The following is a 22,076-nucleotide window of genomic DNA, read 5'->3' on the forward strand; positions in this document are numbered from 1 at the left end:
AGGTTCCATCATTACTTCATTGTGTACTGAAACTGGGTTGTCAGGTACTATCCTCATCCTGTCCAAGTACCCTCCACCATCTCCTCCTTCCCTGCACATAGCTATTGTTGCATTGTCACCCTCAGATGCCCCCCTTTCCCTCGTCTTGTACACGGGCACCTGCTGCTCTGTAACCTGTAACAAAATGCTTTACAGTAATACAGGACAGGTAAAGAAGAATGAGAATATACAGCACTGGGAGAGGTGAAGGAGATGGAACATTCGAGCTCCTATTTCCTTGCAGTGGCTATACCAGACAGGAAAACCAGGGTGGGCTACATAAAAAGTGGGCTTCATTGGAAGAGACAAGCCAGAGAAAAGAGGTAAACAAGACATCCACAGTGTAAATTACATGATAATAGACTAAGCCTCAGGACTGGCTTTTTTATTTAGTCAAAACAAGTGCTACAGTGTCCTGCAGCACAAAACTACAGCACAGATTTTGGTGTAATGCAGTTCTTAGTACTATTCTACATGCATGGGCTACTACTACACAGTATAATGGGGCAGATGTATGAAGCTCTGGAAAGTGATAAAGTGCAGAGTGATAAACCACCAGCCAATCATCTCCCAACTGTCATGTTACAGGCTGTGTTTAACAAATGACAGTTGGGAGTTGATTGGTTGGTCGTTTATCACTCTACACTTTATCACTTTACAGAGCTTCATACATCTGCCCCAATATCTCTTGTGCTGTATGCCAAGGTGAATTCACTTGTTACCTACTTCTATAGCTAAACTGAGCATCTGCTCCTATTATGTATTTACAACTATTTAATGCTGGGTATTGTTAATAAGCCTTGCTAGATATTGTCTCAATCGTGGGATTATGCGCCACATTTCACATTTTCTTACATGTTGTTTACCATTTGAAATACAGTACTATGCACCTGCTGCAGAAACACCATTTATATGTGTGTATATTATTGCTATTAGTAGCTCTTTTATGTAAAGCTGGTCACACACTAAACCAACTTTCATCCAACCAGCCAACTAGTTGATTGATTGGAATGAAAATCTGGTAACTTATGGGTGTAACTGATGATCAGCAATTTGCTCCTAAATGCCAGAAAACAGATGAAAATGGCCGTCAGACAAGTTTGTTAAATGTTTGATCAAAACAATTTGTTCAAACAACAGTTTTTGTCCATTTTCCATTGTTTGGGAGCAAATTGCTGATTGTCATTTGCTTTCATACCTTACCAGATTTTCATTCCAACCAATCAACTAGTTGGATGGTTGGATGTAAGTTGGTCTAGTGTGTGGCCAGCTTAAGGCAGTAATGGGCCCCATACACCTGCAATGGATTGCAGCGATCCCGCGATGCTGCAATCCGTCATCGCAGGTTCGCGGAAATCCAACATGTTGGATTTTCCAGATTTGACGATCGCGATCAAAATATGATCGTGATTGTCTAATCGGGGAAATTTAACATGGATAATTTCAGCGATCCTGCGACGGATTGCTGACCATCGATGGTGGCCGGCTGGCGTTTCCACCCGGCAGATCGGCATTTCCAATCGCGTCGCAGGATCGTGGAAACCCCTCTCTGATGTATGGGCACCTTAACTCTGTCCTCAGGGAACCCTAACCGTGCATGCTTTTATGGTATCCTCAGTAATAATTAGTGCCGCCAGTAGATTTATTGTTAGTCATTTAACACACCTGTGCTCCAGCTAGATGTCCTGGAAAACATGCATTGTTAGGTATCCATGAGGACTGGGTTTGAGAAACACTGATATAAAAGGCAACTGGTATTTTAGGCTTAATGATCCTTTAATAAACCTGCACAGGCTCAGGAATGGTTTTATTTGGCTCCAAGTCAGGCTTGCCTACCCTCCCGATTTGGCCGGGAGCCTCCCGACTTTCGCTCCCGGCCCCCCGGAAAGGCAGGCAAGCCTCCCGGCAGCCGGCAACCCTCCCGACCACCCCCAAGAATAAATGAAAAACCCCCGCAGCGGGGGGGCCGGTGACGCGATTCGCGTTGAATCGCGTCATCGTGGCCCCGCCCCCTGATTCACAATGCCAAAAATAATGGCATTGTGAAGAGGGGGCGGGGCTACGATGACGCGATCACGCGGCTCCGCCCCCGAAAGTGACATCATTGCCGGGCACGCCCCCCGCTGTTAGCTGACAATCAGCTCCCTCCCGGAAGGAGGGAACTGATTGTCGGCAAGTATGCTCCAAGTCACAAGGCGTTTACAAGCAGTTTATAAAACAGAATGTTTCTCTCCAATGCTACATAGCACCTGAGCACTTGTACACGGTAACAGGAAATCCTGAAGATGACACCGCCACCATCTGACACCAGAAGGCATTTCCTCCAGGACAGCAGGTTTGGATCCTTGCTAGCAAAAAATACTTTAACTATTAAATGTATTGGATTCATGCTGGAATGGATCTATTAGTAACAACTACTTTAGTTAGTAAAAGATACAGCTTGTATCAGATCTATTTTTACTAAACATAGGTGAACCTATTGGAGTTCCTTTCATAGTGGTTTCCCAAACTAATGTTAAAAGAAAACACACTATTTCACTATAATGCTAAATAAAAATCCTGATGTCCAGGAGAGGTAAAAAAAACAAATACTTGTTGGGGTAGAATGAGAAAATTAAAAAGGGATTTGAACCAGCCACAATTAATGCTATCTGGTCTACTATCTGATGGAACGTAACACCTTGGTAATTCAAGATACCCCAGACCACTTTGCAAAGGTCTGGATTCCCTGGAATGCCCATTTTGAGGCCGAATCTCCCTTAACTACTGTATAGCTTAGCTCTCTTCATGCTTAATCCCTCTATTATTACAACTCACAGTGTTTATTCCCTCACCCTGCAGTTCCTCTTGCCTGCCTGGGGTGTCGCTCTCTGCTCTGGTGCTTCTAACACACAAATTGCTGTATCTCAGCGGGTATTTGCATCAGCTGAGTGTTCTAGAAGCACCAGAGCAGAGCGCAACAGCCCAGGCAGGAAAGAGGAACTGCATGGATTGTGACAGGTGCAGGGTGCTAGAATGAAGACTACTCACATCAACTGGTCTCCTCACCCCACTTTCTTCTTCTCCTCTACTATCCCTCTTTAGTTCTCTTCTATTCCTTACTACTACTGTTATGTTCTACATATTGTCTATAACGCGGCTGTAATATTTCAGCATTCAGTAACTTTTGTATTCTCTATGCAACATGTTGGCTCCATGTTTCTCTCTCTCTCTTTATTTTGTATGTATACAGTTATGACATTGTTGACCATATCTTATGGTGGGTACAAACAGAACGATCGTCAGCGATAATGATATCGCTGAACGATCTTCCTTTAAAAATCCTGGTGTTCTGGCTGAACGATATTGGTCATCCACACACCCAAAAACCACCAACGATCAACGATGGGGGAAACCTATAGGAGAGATAACGATATCGCCCATATTGGCCTGCTTGCATAGCCGATCGACGAAATCGTTATCGTCCAGCAGGAGCGCGCATCGTTGGTTGCAAACACACGGAACGATATATCGTTGAACGATATCGTTCATATTGTAACAATATATCGTTCCCTGTGTACACACCTTTATTCTATGTCATATACACCTTTATTCTATGTTTATATCTTAAAAACCTTCAATAAAATATATATATAAAAAAGGGGGATTTGAAGCAAACATGCATCATAAAACACGGGTGTGGTTTCAAATGGGTTAAAAAAGTACTAAACCCAAACTTAAAATGCACTAACAGAAATCCTATGTACGTATTTGAAGTCACTTAACAGATGTTAATGCCATTGTGGAGAATTATATATGCTTAGTTTTGTATGCTCAATCCTGTCAATATTTTTTCTGCAGTCACTGGTATAATCAGTAACTATGCCAAAGGCCCCCATACGTCAGCAATCTGAAAACCACAATTGAACAATTTGAAGGTTTGTTGCCCGATTTTAGGATTTCCCAATCTAGCAATCTGCGCCCATACATTACAGATCTTTTTCAGTGATTTGCCGATCATTTTCAGCAAACACATATCTGCCAATCTTGAAAATCCCATCATTTTACTAGTAACAGTCTGCAAATCTGCTGATCATCTCCATACACTAGCAATCTACAGCCACAATCGATCTGTGAAATCCAACATGTTGGACAATCTAATTTAACAATTCCAATCACTTTTTGGTTGCAATCTGCGATCTGTGAAGCCCATACATTGCAGATTTTTTTATACAATCATCTTCAAATTGCAGAATTGCCACAATTGATTGCTGATGTATGGGGGCTCATGGCAACAATACATCAAACCATTGTTTAGGGCACAGAGTTATTTGATCTTTAGGCTCATGTGTCTGACCAGAGACAGCTCTACTACTATAAAAACCAATTCTATTGTATGACAACTGCAATACGCATTTGCTTTTACCCAATTGGAACTAATAAAAAAAAGTCATAGACATAAGTAGAATGAACAGGTTCACCCTGCAAATTCACAGATTATAATGCCGAATTTAATTGGGATTAAACCAAGGTCTGAATATTTTCAAAAAAGTATTCCATAAGGATACAAAGACATAACTATTCACAGGCTATTTAAGTATTAAAGGCATATTGTTATGCACAGAAGTTATTTTTTGAGACTGACTACATTATTTTTCTATTACAGGAACACAAGTTATCAATTGAAAATACAGAAAGAATTCCCAGGTTATTGGTCAATCTCTGCCAAAGCTGGAAGATATTGTTGCTGGGAGTTTAGTAAAAGTAAATACAGGTTGAGTCTCCCAAATCCAAAATGCTTGGGACCAGGGGTATTTTGGATAATGGAATATTCCGTATTTTGGAATATTTGCATATCATAATGAAAAATCTTGGGAATGGAACCCAAATATACACACAAAATGCATTGATGTGTTATATACCCCTTATACACACAGCCTGCAGGTTATTTTATACAATATTTTCAATAATTCTGTGGCTCAAGCAAAGTTTGTGTACAGAAATTAAATTCATTTATGTTTCATATACACCTTATACACACAGCCTGAAGGTAATTTTATACAATATGTTTAATAATTTGTGCCTTAGACAAAGTTTATGTACATTGAACCATCAAAAATCAAAGGTTTCATTATCTCAGTCCTGCCAAAATTATTCCGTATTTCGGAATATTTGGATATGGGAGACTCAACCTGTAATATTATTGCTGATCTAAGCCATCCATTCCACTATCTCTTTACTTTGCTGCCATCAAAGAAATGTTACAGGTGCCTAGGGTGCTATACTAGCAGACTGCAAAAGTTTTTTTCCCCATCTGTGTTGGTGATTCCATTGTTTAGGGAGTGGCTATTTTTTTTTAAGCATCTGACGGAATTATTTAATTGTTGCTCCATCTGAGCATGTTAGCTGCTGGCGACGGCATTTCTGCTCGAACCCTCATGAAGGTGCGAGCAAAGATGTGCGATAAACCCATGGTTAGGGCGCCCTAACCGCAATCTAGAGGTCTAATAGGGCGTGAAAACGGCTATAATTAATGGGCGCCAGAACAATTGAATTGCAACACTGTGCACCCAATTAATCACCACCACCCACACGATAGAATCGCCCCCAGTGATTGTTAGCTTAAATTGTTAGCCTGTAGTATTTTAGTATTTATTGGGTTGTCAGTTTTTGCACTGTAATTTATCTGTACATTTTTCTATTGTGGAAGTAATATAAATAAAGAACTTGAACAGACACACGCTGAATGGCAGCACTGGAATTAGGTCACTAGCTTGCAGGTATATACCACACTTGTATTGCATCTATGTAGAGGTATAATTCATATATACTGTATCTGGATTTACATGGTCAATCGGTTTGTAGTCATTATGTCGACATTGAGACTGTCAACGTGGTCACAATGTCGACGTGGTTGTTATGTCGGCAGTGAACATGACGACAATGTCGCCAGAGACGATGTTGGCATTATCATTATTTTGACATTGTGAATGTTGTGACTTACAATTTCAACATTGCAGATTTAGGGTTAGGCTGCAGTTAGGGTAGGGCTGTAACAGTAGAAAAATATTATGTCTACATGCACAATTTTTGACATTGTGACCATGCTGACACTGTGCATGTCAACATGTTATATGTCGACAAAGTCAAAATCAGTGCAACTGCAGTAAACAGCGACATGCCCACATCTGGCTAGCCACTCCTGTTACCACCCAAGAATGCCCACTACGTTGTTTATCTCTGCGTATACCCAAGACGGTAGCCGATTGTTTGTGGCATTGACAGCGTGCACCTCTGAATCAGGTGCTATGGGTGGGATGTACTAAAGGGAAAATGTGGCCATAAATCTGAAAGCTGCAGTTTTCAGAGTTCTGGCTGCATTCCCCATATGTACCAAGCTCCGGAAGGCAGGACTTTCTGGAGCTTGGACCCAGTGGGCAACACTAACTACAGAGTATTAAGTGTCAATTTCTCTCCAACAAGATCAACTCGACATCTTGTATTCTAAAGTTATTGTTCCCCACCTGTATGTAAAATATGCCACAAACAAGAAATAGGGCAACACTTGCAAGTCAGGAAACAAAAAAATACAATGAGAAGTAAAGAGAATTCAAACAGGAACTAGTTATATGTTGGAGCCTAATGCTGAGTACATATTGGCCGATATATTGTTCGTACACAACATATCTGTAAATGACGTAGCTCACAGATATATCACATCTGCCGTGCAATATATTGTGCAGATATATCGTTCACATCCTTTGGTGTGTATAAATGAACGACTGAACGATATATCGAACACATAATCCATTAAACATGATACAAGTGGGCGGGCATATTCAAATTGAGTCTGCTGGGCTGACATATCAGGCGGACGATTAGCAAGTGTGTATGCACAAGATCGTTTGTGTCTAAACCTTACCAATCGTTGTAGTGTGTCTGAAAACAAACTCTTTCAAGACAAGCAGTAAACCCCTAGTCATTAATATAGTTACTGCTCTAAAAGGGTGACTGTGGTCATGATCAATTCTCTGCAGCTTTACCATACAGGGGTTGGACAAAATCATGTAGATTTCAGGAGCCAATAAGCCAAATACAGGAGCCAGTGGAAACTTTTAAGAACATTCCAAAGAAAATTAATAGTAAAGATCCAAAATTTGCAAAATGAGGAAGGTCTAGCAACTAATGAGTCTAGCTGTATATTTAGGATGCCTGGAGGAAGGCTGCGCAAATTTGCCTCCAATTGTTTATTTTTTAACCTGCATTGTTGGGAGGTATGTAACACTCATGCATAAATATAGTGGGGTGATGGCAGCTTGTACAATTCAAATTGTAATATGTCTAGAGATAGATGATGGATTCTTGGGACATATTTGCCAAGAGCAACAGTGACATATCTATTCAACTTGACAATGCTTCATTAGAGCAGTAGCTAAGGTGATGTTGGCTTTGAAGCCTAAAAGGAAGTCGTAATCAACTAGAGGCATCTGTCGATGAAAGATTCTGGAGAGATGCCCAAAACATGCTGTTTTTCTACCATCATTAATGGTACCATTTCTACATACACACATTGCTGTGGTATTTTAGTATTGTCAATTTACAGTTTCAACATAACAGAAAGTGAAAAACTATTGCATCTCTATAGCGCTCCCTATAGGACAAATTCACATGAAAAAAACACCCTGTGAATGTAACACACAAAATGGGATATAATCACCTAAATAGACATATGAGAGTCCTCAATGGTGGAACTACTATGGTAACTTGTCACTCCTTTGGACCTGGATCCATCGATCCAATATACATGTACAGGAGAGAAAGAAATATAATAGTGTAATAGTCCTTAAAATGTTGAAAGGTTTAATAGTGGTTGCACTTACAAACATAGAAGAAATAAAAGCATGTCATTGTATCTCCCAAGGCATGTAGCAGGTCCGTGAGTCTTGAAAGCCAGATGGTAATCAGATTAGGTCTCCGGATACCCAGTCTGGATAGGCAAAAAGACAACCACGATCCTCCAATTCCTTGGGACAGCAGAAAAAAACGATCTCCAGGAGGGCTGCTTAACGCGTTTCCGACCTAAATGGTCCTTCATCAGAAGCATAGCCCTTGGATGTGAAACAAACCTAATATATACCTACACTAATACAATACACCTGCTAACTAAAACAGCCGCTAGTCGGTAAGTCCCGCTCTCTGCGCATGCGCACAGCTGATGCTGGTCACGTGAACTGTCACGTTCCACCTGCGTCACGCTGCCGCTGCGTTCCAAAGGTCCGGAAATCCATCCATAACGTGGAAGTTCATTTCCCCCCACGTGTTATCAAACATCACGTCGCCGCTGCGTTCCAAACATCACGTGGTCGCTGCGTTCCAAAATACAGAAACTCCTTTTATTCCATAGCGCGGATCCAAAGGGTTGATGTATCCGTGTTCCACGGTGGGTTTCCATGGAAACAAACGGGGAGAAAAACTATGTCCTTATTCCACAACAGGATAATATTATCTTCTTGGCAATGTATTGCGTTAGATGTTAAAGTTCCTCAAATCCAATTATGCGGCACATACAACAAAATAAATAAAAATAAAAGATTAGAAAATAAAATCCATATAATTATATGAAAGTGCTTATCATGCAGGAAAGTGTCTAGTGTGCATAAAGTACAGAAAAAATAAAATAAAAACATTAACCCAGAAAACATTTTATCTCAAAGTCTCCATTTAGGCCCTTAGGTGTAAGGGTACCTAATTTATGGATCCACTTCATTTCACTTTGAGACAAACGCCTCTCTATATCTCTCGTTCTCCACCTAGGTAAAATTTGTTGAATACCAACAAAATTTATTAAACCACATTCCTTGGAATCATGGAATTTTTTAAAATGGGCAGAGACTGAGTGTGTTTCTAGGCCTTTACGTATATTATACACGTGTTCAGCCAGTCTTGTTTTTAAACACCTACTTGTTTTCCCCACATACAGGAGACCACATGCACACTCCAGTACATAAATAACATTTTTCGAGTGGCATGTGATGAAATCCCTAATGGGGAAAGTACCTTTCTTTGTTTTTAATTCTATAATTTTACGATTTTCTGATTTTACACTCCTACACATTAAGCAACTTCCACAACGGTGAAACCCTTTAGTTCTCACACTATTCATTTTGTCCTCATCAATGCTACTTTTGACAAGTTTATCTCTGAGTGCAGGTGCTTTTCTGTAAATAAAAACTGGTTTTGTTGGTAATATGTCACCAATAATTGTATCCTGTTTAAGAAGATTCCAGTGATTATTAAAAATCTTTTCTATCTCTTTAAAAGCCACATTATAACGACTAATAAATGCCCATTGGAACTTAACATCCCTACTAGGTTTTCCCCCTTTGGGTTTAAGGAGGTCCTGTCTATCTATTAAATTTATTTTTTCTTGAGCTTTCTTTATCACTCCATTTGAATATCCCTTTGATAAAAAACGCTGTGATAGGTCTTCCATTTGACGTTCGCAGACCTCCTTTTCAGTACAATTTCTTTTAATGCGTGCATACTGACCAAAAGGAATATTATCAAGCCAATTGGAGTGATGTTGACTAGACCTATCAATAAAAGCATTAGAATCTGTCGGTTTTCTAAATGTCATTGTGTTCACATGATCATCTTTAATATAAATAGATAAATCTAAAAACGAGATCTCCTCATGACTACAAGAAAATGTCAAATTGATAGAAAAGGAATTAGTATTTAAAACATTACAAAAATTTAAAAGGGCCTCTTCCTCTCCTCGCCAAATAAAAAAAGACGTCGTCAATAAACCGTTTCCAGGACACAAGGTTCGCCACCATAGTCCCATTAGGCCATATTGTCAAATCTTCCCAATAGGCCATAAACATATTTGCGTAACTTGGGGCGAACCTGGTGCCCATCGCTGTACCAACCATTTGTAAATAAAAAATACCATCAAAATAAAAATAATTATTTGATAGTATAAAATCAATACTTTCTAAAATAAAAGTTATTAAAACCTCATTATAGTTACTGGAATCTAAAAAATAAGAGACTGCTGCCATTCCTTTATCTTTCTCAATAATTGTATACAGCGTACTAACATCGGCACTACAAAGGAAATCTCCTTTTTGCCAAATGTATTCCGAAATCTTATTGAGTACATCACTAGTATCTTTAAGATATGCTTTTGTGGTCTGAACCAGTGGTTGAAGATAAAAATCTACTAGTGCAGATAAATTACTAGTAAGACTGTTACAACCCGAAATTATCGGGCGTCCTGGGGGATCTACAGGGTTCTTATGAACCTTTGGCAGTATATAAATAGTCGGAATAGAAGGGTTCTTGATATTTAGAAAATTAAATTCATCTTGTGTTATAGCACCCTTCTCCAATGCTTTTGTTGTCAGATCTAACAACTGTTTATTAATCTTATTCGTAGGATCTGATCTAAGTTTTCTATATGTAATACCTTCATTTAATTGTCTGTATATTTCTTCCATATATTTTTCTTTTTTCAAAATTACAACCCCACCACCCTTATCCGCTGGTTTTATAATCACATTCTTGTCCTCCTTCAAGGATCTAACAGCTTGAAACTCATTCTTACTCAGATTTAATTTCCTTCTCTTGTTATCATTACATATCATTTTATCAATTTCATCACATACCACTTTATTAAAACCATCAATACAGCTTCCTTTACAGGAAACTGGATAAAATGTTGAGGGAGGCTTAAATTTAGATCTATTAATAGATTCATCACTCGTAGTGACCTCTTTTTCATTTTCTCTACTGAGAAAAAATCGTTTAATAGTCAATTTACGTATGTATTTTTGAACATCTAAAAATATTTCAAAAGAGTTATGTAAATTAGAGGGGGCAAATTTTAGTCCCTTTTTTAGGATTACTTCCTCATGTTTAGTTAGGACACGATCAGTAAGGTTAAAAATGTTTCCATCATTTTGAACTCCTTCATTTAATCTGTCAATTCCCAACTGTTTCCTTTTTTATTATTTTTTCTCTTTCTATTAGGTTTACTCTTTCCCCCTCGTTTACCCCTATGATTTCTTTTATTAGTGATATTCTCAGTTAATATCTCTGTCTTTTTGGAATCCTGGGTCCCCAGTCTAAAAAAGACTGACAGGATGTAGTGGGGTCCTCTATATCCATATCATCTAAAAGAGGAAAATTTGTTAGATAATGGAAGTACACATAATTGGTCTAGAGGCCTTTTATCCCTTAGAGGGTACTTCCTTATTTCCTTTCTATTCAGATGTGGATTATAACTTTTCCATTTTCGCCCTGGATTAGTATATGTTGGAGAAAAACTTATGTCTTTATTTATATGCAATCTCTCAACATTTCTTTTTCTTCTCCAGAATGGAGTTCTATTAACATTGTCTCCAATATGAATCGATTTCCTTGTTGGTATATTTTGAACTGTAGTCTTAATTTCTGTAGGCACAAGAATACTACTATCCTTATGATTTCTAGATAAATTAATATCCCTCAAAAATTTCTTGTGCTTTTTTTCACTTAAATCTTTTGTACTTTTACCTATTTTGGATAACAGTACCTCCTCATATTCTTTAAAATCCTCTAGCTTTCTAAATGGATGTGCAAGAGTTTGTAATGTGTTAATTTCTTCATTTAGGGCTGTTAGAGTTTTTCTTCTATCTCTTAATATTAGAGCAATCAGAGATAGTGAACAAACATCTAGAATGGACTCCCATTCTTCTTTAAAAGTCTCATCCGCTGAATCAAAGGAGGGTGCTTTAACAATTTTAAGCCCCTTAGGGACAAGCTGAGCTGCTTGATATTGTTCTAAAGCCACCACCTCCCACCATATTTTATTTTCTTTGATCATAATAGGTTCTAGTTTCTTAAAAATAGATCCTAAATCTTCATCACAAATACTAGGATCTTCTCTATTAATTGAAAAGGTAGAAGGAATCATTTCTTTTCTAGTTTCCCTAAATGTGAACATGTTTGCAGCAAACAAAATAGCTGGGTGTCACAATAAACAAAGTAAAAAATTCAATAATGAATGCGCAATAACAATAAGGTGCAGGTGAGGTGCAAAAGAAAGTACACACCCAAATAGTACTTAAATAAAGACAAAACAGAAAGTGAAAAACTATTGCATCTCTATAGCGCTCCCTATAGGACAAATTCACATGAAAAAAACACCCTGTGAATGTAACACACAAAATGGGATATAATCATCTAAATAGACATATGAGAGTCCTCAATGGTGGAACTACTATGGTAACTTGTCACTCCTTTGGACCTGGATCCATCGATCCAATATACATGTACAGGAGAGAAAGAAATATAATAGTGTAATAGTCCTTAAAATGTTGAAAGGTTTAATAGTGGTTGCACTTACAAACATAGAAGAAATAAAAGCATGTCATTGTATCTCCCAAGGCATGTAGCAGGTCCGTGAGTCTTGAAAGCCAGATGGTAATCAGATTAGGTCTCCGGATACCCAGTCTGGATAGGCAAAAAGACAACCACGATCCTCCAATTCCTTGGGACAGCAGAAAAAAACGATCTCCAGGAGGGCTGCTTAACGCGTTTCCGACCTAAATGGTCCTTCATCAGAAGCATAGCCCTTGGATGTGAAACAAACCTAATATATACCTACACTAATACAATACACCTGCTAACTAAAACAGCCGCTAGTCGGTAAGTCCCGCTCTCTGCGCATGCGCACAGCTGATGCTGGTCACGTGAACTGTCACGTTCCACCGGCGTCACGCTGCCGCTGCGTTCCAAAGGTCCAGCGACCACGTGATGTTTGGAACGCAGCGGCAACGTGATGTTTGATAACACGTGGGGGGAAATGAACTTCCACGTTATGGATGGATTTCCGGACCTTTGGAACGCAGCGGCAGCGTGACGCAGGTGGAACGTGACAGTTCACGTGACCAGCATCAGCTGTGCGCATGCGCAGAGAGCGGGACTTACCGACTAGCGGCTGTTTTAGTTAGCAGGTGTATTGTATTAGTGTAGGTATATATTAGGTTTGTTTCACATCCAAGGGCTATGCTTCTGATGAAGGACCATTTAGGTCGGAAACGCGTTAAGCAGCCCTCCTGGAGATCGTTTTTTTCTGCTGTCCCAAGGAATTGGAGGATCGTGGTTGTCTTTTTGCCTATCCAGACTGGGTATCCGGAGACCTAATCTGATTACCATCTGGCTTTCAAGACTCACGGACCTGCTACATGCCTTGGGAGATACAATGACATGCTTTTATTTCTTCTATGTTTGTAAGTGCAACCACTATTAAACCTTTCAACATTTTAAGGACTATTACACTATTATATTTCTTTCTCTCCTGTACATGTATATTGGATCGATGGATCCAGGTCCAAAGGAGTGACAAGTTACCATAGTAGTTCCACCATTGAGGACTCTCATATGTCTATTTAGGTGATTATATCCCATTTTGTGTGTTACATTCACAGGGTGTTTTTTTCATGTGAATTTGTCCTATAGGGAGCGCTATAGAGATGCAATAGTTTTTCACTTTCTGTTTTGTCTTTATTTAAGTACCATTTGGGTGTGTACTTTCTTTTGCACCTCAGCTGCACCTTATTGTTATTGCGCATTCATTATTGAATTTTTTACTTAGTTTCAACATAACAGGCAAAATGGGTTTAAAATACCACAGAACAAAAAGTTATGAATAAATATACGTGACAATAAACTGTATATAAACCCCTATTTGTACAGAATCATTACCCAAGGCCACTTCTGGGAGACTTAGGCACAAAGCCAGTAATATTTTATTTTATCATTGTTTGAGTCAATGGCAACAATTTTACAAAGAAGTTCAAAAATAGAGTTAGCAAAAAGAGATAGATATTTGCGGCGCACAATGTACCATCACAGTCTAGGCGGCAAGTGGAAATGCAGACAGATTTTGCGGATTTCAGCATATTGCGTATGCACCAAAGAAAGAAATTTGATAAGAGTAAATAGGCCAATTAAAAAACCATTAAAACATTTTTTAGAAACAGAGAATTTGACGACAGATAAGAACCACTTGGCCCATCTACTCTGCCCCATTTTTAAACATACTGTTACCTCAACCCTTATTGATCCTTACTTCTGAAGGATATCCTTATGTCTATCCCATGCATGTTTAAATTGTTCTACTATCTTAGCCTCTATGACCTCTGATGGGAGGCTAGTCGCTCCACTCACCATGCAGATTGTGTCAGATTATTACGATGGCTTCCTTAAAAGTTGCTATTTTTTGTAGAGTGCTTGACTTAAAATGCTATATGCAGGTTAGGTGCCTACACACTTGGCAATGTGCTCATGATGCGATATCGAGTCCGATTTACCTTGAACGCTCCCCGGCAGTCCTGGACACGATATGGTGCTAAAAAGTGTACAATCTGACTTAAGATCTATTGTGCACAAAATCTATCTATTGCACCACATCGTGTCCGAGATTGGCAGATCTTACCTGCAGCAGGCAAGATCTGAAGATGCTATGTACGACAAGCGGGTACGCGCTTCTGAATCATGATCGTGAGTGGGCACACATGATTTAGACATATTTTACACGATTTGTCATTCCGATGCTCCGAAATCGGGCGAATCGTGTAAAATATCGCCTAGTGTGTAGGCACCTTAAGACTCAATAAATGAAAAATAGAATAGTCTATATGGGTTGAGTACAAGATCTGACAGCGGTATCCCGATAGTCCGAAACCCGGCAGATTTTTGTAAGTATTATAACCATTACCCTAACCCTCCCCCACCCTAACCCTTCAATCCCGCAGCCTGACCCTAACCCTTTCAATGATCAGTCCCTCTCAATGCACACTACAACTTCAAGAGGTTCCCAGTGAAGACATCTCCCATTGACCTTAAATCACACTGTTCTAATACAGCAGTCACTGAGGGAGGGGAGGGGGCAAATGGCATAGAGGGAGTGGCTTGATTGGATTTATGTGATTCGAATACAGATCATAACATGGGGGTCTGAATGATTTCGGTCACAAGCATTACGCAGGACAACAGAGTGGATCCAGAGGTCCTGGCGTAGTGAGCTTCCCATTTATGTTGCATTTGTAACAGTGCTTGCATTTAGTTTGGAGAACTATAAAAACTAAATTAGATTATAAAATGGACATTCTGGGCCTAGTCAAAGCCATGGTGCTAGGTTGTAGCAATGAGTTTGAGATCACAACAAGGGGTCTTATGTCCTTGTCCATGTTTGAACCATCTCACCGTAGAGTAAAATTATTGATGTAGACCAGGGGTGGCCAATTATTTCAGCTCGTGGGCCACTTAGCCACTTTTGGGAAATAGTTGAGGGCAGTACAGAAACTATTATGCAGACAATTATTGCTTATTTTATAACAAGGATGAAAAGTACAATAACAGCCCATCATCAAACACTGTGTGTGTGTCTAAATCACATGACTGTGCATTATTTCCAAACGAACACGCGACTGGACTACTTCCGTCACTCCAAAAGTTTTAGCATTACTCACAGAGAAACTATATTTCTGCCACCTCAGTGAGTCAGTGCAGTCCATGACTTACACTCCTCAGTGAGCTGAACCTAATTGCCTGGCGGACCACATACGGCCCACAGGCCGTATGTTGCCCAGGGCCGGCTCTTGGGGTGTTCGACCAGTGCGGTTGAACAAGGGCACACCCCTCCCAACTTCCGATTTCTGCGGGACAGCACTGTCCCACCTGTGGGCCGAAGTGTCCTGAGGGTGGTCTGGTCGGGAGGTTGGGCACCCCGACCGCCGCAGCTGTGCCAGACCCCGGAGTAGCTGAATAGATGCTGTGCACGCCATCCATTCAGTGCCGGGAGAGGGCTGGGGCGCCCCCAGCCTGACATTACACGGGAGGTGTGCCATGCGGGCATGCTTCCAAATAACGTCACTTAGGGGCCGTGGCCTATGGTGATTATAACTATGCGTGACTAAAGGGTGCATTATACAGATCCAGCACAGGGCGCGGCTCATCCTGGAACCGGCACTGATTTTGCCCACCCTTGCTGTAGACACTACTTGCTTGGAATTTACACAACATTTTTCAACTTACACAGGCTACATGATCTGAAAACAGTGAAACCACTGCTATGGTCACTAGGTTTGCCAATGATACCTATATGTATACAGAGATTTATAGGAGTCTATAAACAATGAGTATTGGGGTCATCACCAGGGACGTGCAGTTAGGGTAGGCAGAGCCTCCTCTGTCATACTCCTGAGACTTGATATAAAAATTATTAGAATAGTACAAAGGAGATATTTATAACTTGTAAACACCTTCTTTGTTTATTGTAATAATTTTTATAGTTAACACTCACCAGCTTTGTGGAGCTCCCTGGGGACTGCAGGGAGACGAGAGATGAGGCAACAACAGCTCAGCCTCGCTTCTGTATAGTCAGACACTGCTTGCAGAGCTGGGGGCAGGATCACACCACGGGCAGTAAGCTGAACAGAAAGAGAGCTAATAGAGGCATGACTTGAGCACTGATGGAGACCTTGCATGTGTCATGTGTGCCCTGCAGTGTTTAGAGATCAGACCTCAGTCAGCAGCAGCAAGAAAAGACAGTGATGTAGGTAGGAGAATCAATGGACACTGAAGCTTAGTGTAGTGAGGGAGAGTTACAGTGAGTAGGGGATGAGACAGGCTCCCAGCACTCAGACCCATCTCCATGTGTGCCTCTCCTGTCATTGACCTCACTGCAAGTCACTGGTCATCACGTCAGTGTCATTAGGAAACCTTGTGTGTTATAATACATATAACATAATGGATTGTAAATTACTATTCATGTTAGAAGTCACTTTGAGATATGTGACCTGCATAGATCTCAGCCTGAGCCCCAATGCTTTTATATGGCCAAAGAGCCCCTTAATGATTAATAATTTAAAGTACACTACCTAATACGTGAGGTCGCATCACAAATGCTTCTGTCCAGTACCAGCATTAGAGCAACTAAATAAAATAAGACTGACTGCTGTCACTGGAGAAATGTAATCTAATGCAAAGATACTTCTAAATATTTAGAAACAAATATAGAGAAAAGTTGTGGTCAAATTTAACCATTTCAAACTATTATAAAATCCAAAAACAAAACTAAACTCAACTGGACTCTCATTGTTTTAGGATAATGTGCACTGTGCCCGATAATGAGATTACAAGCCATCATAGTTGTGTTCCAATGTATAAATCAATCATCAATGCACGCTTGTAAGACCAGGCAATGGACTACGGATGTAGGAAGGCAATATAATCAGAGGACTCATCCTTCACTATGTTCTTGACAATCAGATGAGTGACTGTGTAGTTTGACCTAAGGAATTAAACATACCTAAGTGCTTGTTCCAAACAGTTATTTATTATTTATTAACATTAATTTATATAGCGTCAGCATATTCTGATGAGCTTTACAATTGGGAACACATTATGCTTTGGGTAAACAGGAGTTTGTTACACGAGGGGAAGTGCTACATATTGCATATGGCCCAGCAAGTTAGCAAGGATAATATGTACTTAGTGGGCTTCATAATCTGGTAACAGCAGTATTGGTGTGGGCAGTATTAGTGTGGGCAGTATTGGTGTGGGCAGTATTGGTGTGGGCAGTATTGGTGTGGGCAGTATTGGTGTGGGATCAGAGGGCTGTTTGAGAATGAACAGTGAAGTCCATGGGTTCCGGACTATAGAGAGACAGCAATTAGATAGACAAGGTCTAGATAGACATCAGATGTAAGACAGTCAATAGTTAGACAGGGACAAAAGTCAGACACACTAAAGTTCAACATGTACAAAAGGCCGAGAGTGCCAAAAGCTCGTCATGAAAATGAAAGACACTTTTTTATATATATTTTTTTAGGGTTAGGCACTTACCCAGACTGTTAGGCACTAGGAGGGAGGGTTAGGGACCAAGGGGAGGATTAGGGTGAAGATTAGGGCTAAAAAAAAAAACAAAAAAAAAACCCACACATTGAAAAAAATGTGTCGACCATTTTCAGGTCGATCTTTTGACCCGGTCGACCTTCTTACATGTTGAACTTTAGTGTGTCTGACTTTTGCCTGTCTAAGGGTGGGTACACACCTAAACGACCGGCAAACGTGCCGATGTTCAGTGCGATTTGCCTTCACCCTGGACCTAGCATGATTGCGGGTACACACTGCACAATTTAATGAACGACGGAACGATTACTTGTGCCGTCCGTCATTAATATGTATGGCGCCGCATGCAACATCATGTGATTGTCTGTGCAGCACAGCCAATCACACGATAACGCATGCGACCAGTGGGTGTGTATGCACCCTATTAGACAATGTCTACACCACGTTAGACAGTCATGTAATTACTGTCTATCTCGTATACCACACCCGAAGTAAATAGTGTGTTGTTGGGTGTATTATCCTGGCATGGTTTGGGTGCAGAATCAATTCTAATGTCTAGTGACCATTGCAATATTTCTATCCTGACAGGAGAGGTGTTTTTCAGGACGACAACAATGATATTCACCCACTGGCTCCAAACATTAGATCTGAACCCAGTTGAGAATTATGGGATGTTATGGAATGAGGTCAAGGACTACGTTTTCAACTGCCATCAGTCAGGCGTAAATAGAGCGTCTTTCTTAGGAAAAATTGTGATGAGTCCATCTTGAACTATTGCAATTATTAGTAGACTAAATGCCACCATGCACACATGCCATACTGGCCACAAGTACGTGCCTTTATTTTGGTGTTTTGGTACTTTTGGCAATGCAATCCCCCGCCAGCACTGCACAAAGCCCAGAGAACTGGACAAGTAGACTATTCTCCACAGCTGTCATTAAGAGGCTTGCGAGTACCCAGTCCTGGCAGGACTGTGACTATTACCTACTTCAACCATAGCTGACTGGCACTGACATGGCATTGTACTCCCTGCTCCTCCATGGCTGGAGAAGCACACTTCTTCCTTGGCCTGGAATGTTGTGGCAATGTAGTACAGGGAACAAGCATCCCGCTGCTGGGTGAAGTTGGCACCTGCATAAATAACAAGAGTACCCCTTTTTGCATTTATTACCTAATTTACAGTATACACGTTAAACATTGTTGGCTGCTATAATCTATAACAATCCCACATTGTGGATGGCTGTATATGATTTCATGCAGATAGAATACACTATACCACTGGGCAGCTCGACATAATGTCAGCTCTAATACTGTGCACAATCCATATTCCACCCCCAAAGGCAACACTACTATTTATTTACTGCCAGGTCCTCCTGCCTGAACTAATTGAAAAGGACACCAAGGTCGCAGCCTCAGACTAGCAGTCAACACAGAATAGTCACAATTAAAGTCTATCTATGAAAAAGTGATATTTCACATTGGTTGCATGGGACCTATTTAATGTTATTAATGATTACTTACCACAGTCTTGTAAAACTCATTCTTCCATGACTTATAACGTTTGTAGTCTAGTCCGACGCATCCATTCAAATGCATTTTTATTAACTCTGAATGACTAAGTTAAAATGGCATTATAGTTACTGATTTGGCTATCGTTTACAAAGATTATTGACATTAACATAGTATGGGATGTTGTAATTACTATGACACAGATTTAAATTTTGTTTTGAAGTTTCTAACAAAACAAAAACATTGTTACCATAAACTTCATGGTCACTCTTTTAGCAATATGGCAATTAACATGCAGAATCAAAAAGAAATGTATATCTTCCAGAGGGCACCCTGTGATCTCAGACAGTGTAAAGTGTTGCAGCATGACTAGGATGGGAAACACAACATCTATGCAATTTATACACGACAACAATTAGATTTATGGTGCGTACACGGTACGATCAGTCAGCGATAACAATATCGCTGATTGATCTCCCTGCACCTTCCCAGTGTGCTGGATGATCGAGATCATTCATCCAGCACACCACCACCGACGGGCCAGCGACCCGCAATCTATGATCGCGGGTCCCTATGTAACCTGGACGATATCAACCAGGTTGGCCTGCATGCACGGCCGATGGATGATATTGTTATCGTCCATATGTGCCCGCGCATCGCTGGTCGTTTCAGGGTTGGAAGGCACAAAAAAAATGTATGATCTGAATGATAATTTTAATTTATATCGTACCGTGTGTACGCACCATTAATCTATTATCACAACTCCAAGTGTCAAAGTGAACTACACTAGAAGCACAGAGGTTCCCTTTCACAGTTCAGCTGTCGGCTTGGTTGTAGTTTTGGCGACATGCCATTGCCAAGACCATTACCAGATTTCTTGGTCAAAACAAAATACGAGGTTTATACCCAATATTTGTAAAGACTATATTGATATATACTACATCTGACCATCAGGTAAAAAGAATATGTTGAGCTAGTTACTACTACATATGTGTTATTTCAAATATAAGAGCCTTTCAAGAGAGGTAAAATCAACAGCATTACATGCTAAACTCTAGTCAGCTGTACTTCCACACATAACACAAATATGACAAGACCAGATCTAACACTCATCTGAGCAGCAAGCCCAGCCTTGAGGGGTACACCAACCCCATCACTGTGCCTATCTATTGTCTGGGCTGCTCATTTATCAAATTATTGCCTGTTACCCACTGATTTGCATTGGTCCTTATAACACACAAAAGAAATACAGCATAGATGAGAGGAAAGCTATGAAACAAGGAAGACAAACACAAGCCATACAGACTAACTATTGATTTAATACACATCAGTGGACCCACCAAAAGGAACACACAATCCATTCATGTAACATAGTAGCTAGAATAAGTAGTCAGTCATTTAGAAAATAAAAGGAAGACATTGGCCTCGACCAGAGCAGGGAGCAGCAGATCAGCAGCATTTCCTTGCACCTGTTATGCAAATAGTTAAAAAAAAATTTTTTTCTCTCTCATCTTCCCACAGTGCCATGCACCCCCCATACATTGCCAACGCCCTGCATTTAGCTGCAGATCGGGTGTAACACATTGTGCGTACAATGGGGGGAAGCTGCTGCTCCCCACAATCAGCAGCAGCAGCACACCGCAGGCTAGATGAGCAGAGGATGCTGCATGCTACTGCTGACACGATGACACCATGGTCCATGCACGAACATCACTCCGTGATCAGGATCCCCAGTGTGTGCTCACATTCAGCTCTCACCCAACACTGCACCAGCTCTACTCACCATCTGCCGAGCTATCTCGGTGGCGGCCATGCTCTCAGTCCCTCAAAGAAACTGAACAGGAAACCTTACAGAGAAACTGTTACAATCTGAGCGATACCAAGTGCTGAGAGGGGGGTGTGCATAGTGCACAAAGCTATCTTACTTTGTTTTAGGAGTAACCGATACTAGTGTTATAGCATTCACAGAATACTAAGCGATTCTTTTGATCAATTAAACATAGGTTTATTGCATTGTGATTGTGCTTAGGAGGTTGAAAAATAGAGGTGTGTAAACCCGACCCCTCTGCAGTCAGTGGATCCTTCTTCTTTTCATTAAGATTTGACTTGTGTGTGAGACTGGATGGAACAGTGTGGTGCAGAGAAATGATGGGCAGACACAATACACCAGTAACACTACTACTAGCTTCTTCTGAGAAGTAACATGACTTTTTAGCAGATTCAGACATTTTATCATTAACCCATTACCTGCTAGTGATGTGGTATATCAGGGTTGCATATTTTGTATAGTGTTTTGTATAGTATTCCCCAAAAGCATGCTTTATATTCATATTACTAGCATTATGCATATAGATTATGGGAAGGCTATGTAGAAAACAAATTCATCTGTACTGTAGAATATAAGAATTTCAGAAGTCACAGAAACCATTTAAACTACAAGGCTATAGATTGAGTGCTTAAAGGCAGGTTACCTGTCCCTACTCCCTACAGAGGGGCCTGGTATTCAAAATATATTTGCTGCTTACTCCCCAAAAACACCTGTTTTCAGAGGGTAACTGCAAATAATTAGTATGCCCCGAATGTATGACAGAGGGACAACAGCAGACATGGGCGTAACTACCATAGGTACAAGGTGTGCAGCTGCT

General features: G+C 40.4%; 1 protein-coding gene across 5 annotated transcripts in view; it reads right to left on the reverse strand.

Annotated features, from left to right (window-relative positions):
- The window catches only part of SEPTIN6 (septin 6), a 92,678-nt gene extending 71,277 nt beyond the window's left edge, over window positions 1-21,401 (reverse strand). For 3 of the 5 annotated variants that reach the window (XM_088482825.1, XM_088482828.1, XM_088482829.1), the window contains exon 1: window positions 21,215-21,338. In XM_088482825.1, the coding sequence (XP_088338951.1) occupies window positions 21,215-21,244 (30 nt within the window). In that variant the 5' untranslated portion in view covers window positions 21,245-21,338. Of the gene's footprint in view, window positions 1-21,214 lie in introns of all 5 variants that reach the window. The other 2 variants (XM_088482826.1, XM_088482824.1) reach the window with 2 other exon arrangements.
- Between the last annotated feature and the right edge of the window lie 675 nt (window positions 21,402-22,076).

Source organism: Taudactylus pleione, unplaced genomic scaffold (assembly GCF_031769625.1).
Source record: "Taudactylus pleione unplaced genomic scaffold, aTauple2 ptg000296l, whole genome shotgun sequence".
Lineage (NCBI taxonomy): Eukaryota > Metazoa > Chordata > Amphibia > Anura > Myobatrachidae > Taudactylus > Taudactylus pleione.